We start from the raw sequence: 8,674 nt of genomic DNA on the forward strand, positions 1-8,674 counted from the left end.
AGGTTCCGCATCTGTTGATTTAGAACTAGTGGCTTCTTCTTCCACTTGTTTAGAACTAGTGGCTTCTTCAATTCTTGTCTCAGAATTGGTTGATACTTTTTCCTTATCTTTGCAAGGAAAGGTATTTTCGAGAAATACAGCATTCCTCGACTCAATTGTTGTTCCTACTGTGATAGTCGATATTTCAGACTTGTGAACAACAAATCGATATGCACTACTGTTAAGTGCATATCCAATGAAGATGCAGTCAACCGTCTTAGGTCCGATTGTAACTTCTTTGGGCGGAGGAACCATCACCTTTGCCAAACACCCCCACACTTTGAGGTATTTGTAGGATGGCTTCCTTCCCTTCCACAACTCATAAGGAGTAACATCTTTTCCTTTGAGAGGGATTTTATTCAAGATATAGTTTGCTGTCAAAACAGCTTCCCCCCACATGTTATGTGGTAATCCTGAACTGAGTAGCAGTGCATTCATCATCTCTTTTAGAGTTCGATTCTTGCGTTCTGCAACACCATTAGATTGTGGTGAATATGGAGCAGTTGTTTGATGAATTATACCACTTGCGTTGCATAACTCCTCAAACGGGGCTACATATTCGCCTCCTCTATCGCTTCGAATCATTTTGATTTTACAACCAAGTTGATTCTCAACTTCGTTCTTATAATTTTTGAACGCCTCTATTGCTTCATCTTTGCTTCTTAAAAGATAAATGTAGCAATATCTTGTGCAATCATCTATGAAAGTGATAAAGTACTTTTTACCACCTCTAGTTTGCAACATCTTTAAATCACATACATCCGTGTGAATTAATTCAAGGGGTTTTGTGCTTCGTTCAACCGAGTGAAACGGCAACTTAGTCATTTTTACTTCAAGACAAATTTCACATTTATCTTGGATATCCAATTCATTAGCCTTTAGTAAATCTAAATTTACTAATCTTTTAATGGCTTTTGAATTTACATGTCCCAATCTACAATGCCACAAATTTGAAGACTCAATCAAATAAGAGGAAGTAGATGCTTTATTCTTATTGGCCAATGGCTTCGCAACACTTCGAGTTGCTACACTAAGCTTGAAAAGCCCATCGGTTACATAACCTTTTCCGATGGATTTTCCAAACTTATACAAGACAAACCTATCGGACTCAAATACAAGTTTAAACCCTTTATTAACTAGTATTGATCCTGACACTAGGTTCTTGCGGATGTCCGGGACATGCAGCACATCCTTCAAAGTGATAGTTAGGCCAGACGTCATCATGAGAATCACGTTGCCAACGCCGAGGACTTCTGACGATGCTTGATTCCCCATGTTGATCTTCCTCCCTTCAACAGCAGTGTAGGAGGCAAACTTGCTCCTGTCGGAGCAAACATGAGCAGTAGCGCCGGTGTCGATGTACCAGCCTCCCTTGTTATCAACAAGGTTAACCTCTTCAGTGACCACTGCAATGAGGTCGTTCTCATCCCAGTCCTTGAACTCCTTCTCAACGACGTGGGCTGCCGGCTTCTTCTTCTTGCTGCGGCAGTCTTTGGCAAAGTGGCCCGGTTTACCACATTTGTAGCAGTCGCCTTCAAACTTCTTTGAAGGCTGCTTTCCCTTCCCTTTGTCGTTTGGACGGTTTGGGCGAGGGCGTTTGTTGGAGGGACCGCCCCGCTCCAACAGGTTGGCTTTGGCTTCATTTGGGGTGAAGCCCTTAGCCTTTTGATCACTTTTGCGCACGTCGGCCTCAATGCGCAACTTCACGATCAAGTCTTCAAGGGTCATCTGCTTTCGCTTGTGCTTGAGATAACTCTTGAAGTCCTTCCAACTTGGAGGGAGCTTGTCAATGATCGTGCACCTTAGGAACTTATCGGGCAAGGTCATCCCTTCAGCCACTAAGGAGTGGATGATCATTTGGAGCTCTTGGACTTGCTCCATGATGGGTCGAGAGTCGACCATCTTGTAGTCCATAAACTTGGATGCTACAACCTGTTCAGTCCCTGCAGCATTGTCTATGCTATATTTCTTCTCTAGGCTTTCCCACATTTGTTTAGATGTGGTTACATTGGAGTATACATTATAGAGGCTATCATCTAATGCACTTAAAATAAAGTTTTTACATAGATAATCCCCTTTTCTCCAAGCTTCATAGTCCGCCATGACTTCGAGCCTAGTCTCTTGGTCGCTTGGCGCGGGCGGCTCGTTCTCCGTGAGGAAGTTGGCGACGCCCAATGTTGTCAGATAGAACAACATCTTTTGATACCACCTCTTGAAGTCTGATCCTCCAAACTTGGGTGGTTTCTCGGCAGGTGGCATCATTCTTGGTGCCAAAGGTGCCGCAGTTGGTCCTTGGAAGGAACCAATTCCGTTGCCCCCGAAGGAGCCAACAACTTGGTTGGGCATAGAGCCCCCACCATTCATGTTGGGCATAGAGCCCGCCATGGTCGTACCAGCCCCGAAGGGACTAGGACCCGCATGAGACCCGAAGGCCCCAGCATTCGTGTTGATCCCGAAAGATCCAACACTAGTATTGAGCCCGAAGGCACCAACACTCGATCCATTAAAGGATCCGAAGGAACCACTAAAAGAGGAACCAACCGAACCACCAAAGGTGGAACCAGTGGACGCCCCGAAGGGGTTGTCCCAAACCCAAGGGACGGTGGATGAGGCAGCTGGGAAGCCGGGAGTTGGCATCATCGAGGGAGCCGATGAAGTGTTGACCGGTCCAGTGGTCGCCATGGTGGAGGGAATGGCGGCGGCGGTGGTGGCAGCGGCAGTGTTGGAGTCGGTAGACATCTCCAGCAAAGGTGTTTAATATTTCGAAAGTTTTAGTTCAGTTTAGAAGTCCAAATTCCTTCAAAGGCAAGTTATCTCGTCTTGCGATTGTTGGTTTCTGGGATTACAAGATAACAAAACCGGGCGTAATATAACCCAAAAGAAGGAATACAAAAAGAACTGAAGTTACAACGAAAAAGAAACAACTAAACCAGTATGCTATGACAGCCGAGTCGAGGAGGCCTCTTCCCGCAAGACGAGATACGCCCCGGTAGTGCTCTCGGTTTGGCGTGTCGTCCCCAAAGGTAAAACGGCTACGTCTCTTCTGATGCAGCACCGCAATCAGCAGAGCTCCGGCGAACGGGATGGAGGAGAGGGCAGAGCTTCGACAGAAAGACAATGCAGGGAGAGGGAGAGAGCTTATGCAGAGAATGCTTGTAGGTGTGTGTGCCTCGCTTGACGACGTGTCAAGCCACTTGGATTGCTGACTCGGCGGTGGTCCAAAAAGAATAGTTTGGGCCAAGCACCAAGCCCAAAGACCACCCAAAGACCAATTGCCAAGATCCAAGATCCAAGATCCAAGTCCAAGTCCAAGATCGAGATCGAGATCGGGCTCGGGCCCGAGGCCCGCGGCCCGCGACCGCGAGCGCGAGCACGGGCTCGGGCTCGGGCGGGCGGCGGCGCGCGCGTGTGCGCGCGTGTGGGCTCTTTCACCCATCTTGGTCCACTATAATTATTAAGTAACATAAAGTCACTTAATTTATACACATTAAAGATGTGTTAATCCTCCAATGTGGGATAATTAACACTAGTTAATTATTCCCTAAGCTCCATCTCCAAGCTTTAATTAAAAGCTAATTATGCCCAACTTTAATCCACTATTTCTCACTCACCGGAAATCGGATTTGAGAAAGTGAATATACTACATTTACCTACGTAAAATGTAGATCGACGCTATGTCATTTAATTTCACAAAATTAAATGTCTCGTCACATTTATTATTTGGTCAAAATCCATTGACCGGACATATTTAATCCATGATTTTTTACAATACAAATCCTGGCAACCTTGTCAAGTTTGATTCTCATGTCCAATCTGATTGACATTTCTAAGATCCTTTATGGAGAATCATTCAAACAATCGCATTTCAACTTGTCCATCTTTCTTACATCAACTCCAGCAATCAACATGGAGTATAATGAAGGGATAAGGTAGCTCTCGTCAAGCCTCTTATAGTAGCAACAATGACTTGACACATTTTAAAGCTGATCTCTATCATGAATCCATCAATTTTTTTGCACTGCTTCTTTGGAGCTTGCTTCAGACCATACACGCCCCTTTTCAAGTTGCGCACACAAGATTTTTCTTTTCATTTGCTACAAATCCATGGGTTATGTCATGTACAACTCATCATTCAACTTTCCATGAAGGAATGTTGTCTTTTACATCCATTTGATGTAACATAATTTTTTTGCAACCACCAAACTCAATACCAGATGGTGGTTTGTTTTAAAACAGGAGTAAACACATATGTATAACCAATACTTTATCGTTGCTCAAATCTCTCGATAACCAATCATCTGTTTCACCCTTGATTCGATAGATCCGATTGCAGTGGAATGTCTTCTTCCATTTCAAAAGTTTAACGAGCTCACACGTGTCATTCAAGAGAAGAGATGCAAACTCATCGTCCATGATAATTTTTCACATTTACCTAGCTTCTGTATTGCACTTAGGCTTAACAACGACGGCAAGTAACAAATAAAATTTTGGTATTTTGAAAATTTTATTTTCCTAATATAAGCCCTAAGTCTTGACTGATTCGCCATTAAGTCTAATTCTTTAACAAAAACAAAGGTCTAACAAAAAACAAAAGGACATATATAGGTGACAAAAGGTACCGTAGAACTTCCATCTAACTATGAATTAATAAGATTGGCAGAGTGAGTGGGCTGTTAAAAATCTAGTGTAACATTAAATACTTTGCGAATTCGATTAATTAAGAGTGGTCATATTTATTCCAAATATTTCGCGAATGCGAATAAGACCGGTCATATTTATTCCAATTTCGGTAATTTGATTTCAACATTTCTTTATGCCAAACATCGGCATTGTATTAAAATAAAAGGTGGACGAATTAATAGTTTCGGTATTGATTAATTTTCGTACTAATACAGTCAACTCTTTTATACCTTTATAAGGAAAAAAAGCGTTCCTATTTATATTTTTTTCTTTTTTGTATTTCAAAAGTAAGTAAATGACGTCGAAGATTATTCTGAAAATAGGCAAAATAAAGGGAAAAAAATCCATTTTGTAAAAGCCTGTAGATCATTAATAAATAAGCAATATATGAATATTAAATGCTTATGTTCACCAAATACACCGAATTAATAATACTAGTTGAGATCATATCAGAAATCAGAATAATATGATAGAGAGAGGCTAGCATGCATATCACAATTAATTAAATTCTCATTATTGATTGCGTTGGTATTAAATAGTTGTATGCACATCTCAAATATTTGAAAGAATATTTTCATACGCGCACCAAACAATCTATAATGGCAAAGTGTTGTGCTCCACTCCTAATCAATGAACCTTGCTTTCAACCAAAAACTGCAAAACTTCACGAAATTAGACCTCTTTAATACTAACACATTAATCATCTGCAAAAAAACCTAGATTTTTTTCCCTAATCCCATTCCGATCTTCAACAACAATTCCATACCCCCATCAATCATTCAAATCAAGATTTTAGCATAAACCAAAAGAGGAAAAGACAAAAAAAAAATGCCGAATTCATCATCACCGGAAGCCTTAATCCACGACCCTTTAAAGCCATGGAAACACCTCCTCTCCCCACAGCCGCTGAAAATCCCAATTTTGGCCTCCAATTTCATGAAAGCCCTCTTCGCAATCTGCATCGTGGGGGCATTTTCGTTATTCCTCACGACATGGCGGGCCCACGACTGCAATCGGGCCATCCGGGGCACATTCCGCCACATTACCAAGAGCGACCTTGGTCTCGTCAACCGAGATCGAGGTCGCCACCCAGACCGCACCAACCTGTCCCACATCGTTTTCGGGATAGGCGGGTCGGCCCAGACGTGGGGCACGCGGCGCCGCTACTGCGAGCTTTGGTGGAGGCCGAACGCGACGCGGGGCCACGTGTGGCTGGACCAGCGGCCGGAGAAGGAGTGGCCGGCGACGTCGCCGCCGTACTGGGTGTCGGCGGACACGGGGAGGTTCAAGTACACGAACTGGTACGGGTCGAGGTCGGCGGTGCGGATCGCGAGGATCGTGAAGGAGAGTTTCGAATTGGAGGCGGCGGGGGAGGGGGAGGTGCGGTGGTTTGTGATGGGGGATGATGATACGGTATTTTTTACGGAGAATTTGGTGGAGGTGTTGAACAGGTATGATCATAGGGAGATGTATTACATCGGGGGGAATTCGGAGAGCGTGGAGCAGAACGTGGTGCACTCCTACGCGATGGCCTACGGCGGGGGAGGCTTCGCGGTCAGCTACCCGCTGGCGGCCGAGCTCGTGCGGATTTTGGATGGCTGCATTGATCGCTACGCCGCGTTTTACGGCTCGGATACCAAGGTGGCTGCCTGTGTTAACGAGATTGGGGTCCCTCTCACCAAAGAGCTTGGCTTCCATCAGGTTTTTTTCTTCCTATTTTACCATGCACTCCTTCCGTTCCACAAGAATATGCACTTTTTTTTTAGTCTGTCGCATAAAAATATGCACTATTTAAATTTGGAACTCTTTTCTCTCTAGTAAGGTGGAACTCATTCTCCACCAATAATATTTTATTTACTTTTTCTCTGTATATCTCTCTTACTTTACTAGTATTATACTGTTTCAATTTATTAACAGATAATCCTGGAAAACAATTTTTTTATGTAAAAATGTCACCTTTATAGAGATTTTGTCTGATTGTGTGTCTTGCAAAAATATTGAAAATGAAAAAGAAGCCAAATTAAAATACAATGTTAGACTTTTCTTCATAGTGAACGATGTTTGGAATTCATATTTTAGATTATTCTCTTGTACAGATGGACATACGAGGAAGCCCATTCGGCCTACTCTCGGCCCATCCCATTGCACCCCTCGTCTCACTCCACCATCTAGACTACGTGCAGCCCATTTATCCGGGCATAAATCGGGTCGAGTCTATAAAAAGGCTAATCCAAGCCTACAATGTGGACCCGGGTCGGGCGCTGCAGCAGAGCTTCTGCTACCACCCGACCCGGAATTGGTCCGTGTCTGTTGCGTGGGGCTACAACGTGCAACTCTACCCGTTTGCGGTGACGGCCAAGGATCTGAGCACCCCGTTACAAACATTCTTAACGTGGGGGACGTGGAGCCAGTCGCCATTCACAATCAATACCCGATCCCAAAGCTTCAACCCGTGTGAAAGACCCATTATCCATTACTTGGACCAAGTTAACGGGTCCGGGTTGGGTACCATGACGTCGTATAGGAGGCCACATCCGGCACGCGCCGCGAGGCGGTGCAAAAATGATAGCTATGCAAAGGCTTATTCGGTGAAGGAGTTTAGTGTTATGGCAGCTCCGCTTGATCCTCAAATATGGAAGAAGGTATGTACAAAATCTGTTCCATGTTTTTATTTCAGAAATATAAAATCATTAGGAAAAATTACAAGATATTATGACAATTTCATAATCATGATTTATTGTGTTTAAAGATATTAAATCCATAGAGACTTCCTCAAACATATACGCAATGAATCAAAGTTATTTCATTGGCATTCTAAACATTTTATTAAATGGAGTATAGTTTTTAGTAAATCTAAACATTAGAGTCATTGCATAGTCCAAATGGGCTAAAGATTGGGCTTAATGGCCAGACTAAGTTTGTAATTTATATATAAGTATATTTTGTTTATTTTTGGAAATCCATAGACAAATGGTTATTACTATATGTATATATAACACTTTTTTCACATATATTTTAATTGTGCTACTGTGCGATGCAAAAATTGAAATACTGCATTGGGGTTATCATTACTAATTATTTTAAATTGCTTAATAAAAAATTTAGGGGCTACGTAGGCAATGCTGCGAGATAATGGACGGCTCAGATGTAGTGGACGGCGTCTTGCAGGTTAGAATCAGACGCTGCAATCAATGGGAATCAGTAACGCCACGTAAGACGTTTAGCCCTACAGAGAAGAAAAAAGAACATTGACCTTTGATTTGACCTTTTTAGATGTACAAACTAAGGGTACAGTAGTTCACGGTTAACTTTTGCCTTCAAATTTGCAACCACATGTATAGTGTAGAGGTGTTGGGTTTTGTTTTGTTTTTATATGCCCTTCTACATAGGGATGTCAATCGGGCCGGACCATCAGGTTTCGGGCCGGCCTTACTTGGGTTGCGGGTCAATCAGGTGCGGGCTAATCAGGTTGTGAATTCTTTCGGGTTGTAAAAGTTCAACCCTAACCCTAAAAGCTCGGGTTTCGGGCTAGCCCAGCGGGCTAATTGGGTTGCTACCGATAAGATTAACATGCGATCAATCCAATAAATAATGATGAAAATTAGTTATATTCATAAAATGTAAAATATTTAATTATGATAAATTTGAGATATATGGTCAAACTCAATCATAAACATGATCAAATACTAATATTTGAGATATTCATGAAATTTTAATGCAAAATTTAAATATTTGTACGTGAATTTGAAGTTTTTAATTTATTTATCAATTATTATATTAATAACAATTCAATATATAATTTGTATATTTAATATAAAATGGAAAGTTATTTTTTTAGTTATCTATATTATAAAATTAATCAATGAAGTGTCGAATTAGGAGTAAAAATAGAATAATAAAAATCTTATTGGGTTTTCAGGCCAGCCCATCGGGTTTTCGGGTTTGGCCCTAACGG

At 42.2% G+C, this 8,674-nt stretch overlaps 1 protein-coding gene across 1 annotated transcript; it reads left to right on the top strand.

The window, feature by feature from the left end:
- The first annotated feature begins 5,547 nt into the window (after positions 1-5,547).
- Positions 5,548-7,971, top strand: LOC121779265. Its single transcript, XM_042176579.1, has 3 exons — positions 5,548-6,420; positions 6,816-7,361; positions 7,825-7,971. Exons 1-3 carry the CDS (start codon positions 5,548-5,550, stop codon positions 7,969-7,971), a joined length of 1,566 nt encoding a protein of 521 aa, XP_042032513.1.
- The last annotated feature ends 703 nt before the right edge of the window (positions 7,972-8,674 follow it).

This window comes from Salvia splendens, chromosome 2 (assembly GCF_004379255.2).
Source record: "Salvia splendens isolate huo1 chromosome 2, SspV2, whole genome shotgun sequence".
NCBI classification, from domain to species: domain Eukaryota; kingdom Viridiplantae; phylum Streptophyta; class Magnoliopsida; order Lamiales; family Lamiaceae; genus Salvia; species Salvia splendens.

Coding starts and splice junctions, on each gene's coding strand:
- LOC121779265 (XM_042176579.1), top strand. CDS start 5,548: ATGCCGAATTCATCATCACCGGAAGCCTTAATCCACGACCCTTTAAAG. Junction 6,421..6,815: donor AAGAGCTTGGCTTCCATCAG/GTTTTTTTCTTC, acceptor TCTCTTGTACAG/ATGGACATACGAGGAAGCCC. Junction 7,362..7,824: donor ATCCTCAAATATGGAAGAAG/GTATGTACAAAA, acceptor TAAAAAATTTAG/GGGCTACGTAGGCAATGCTG.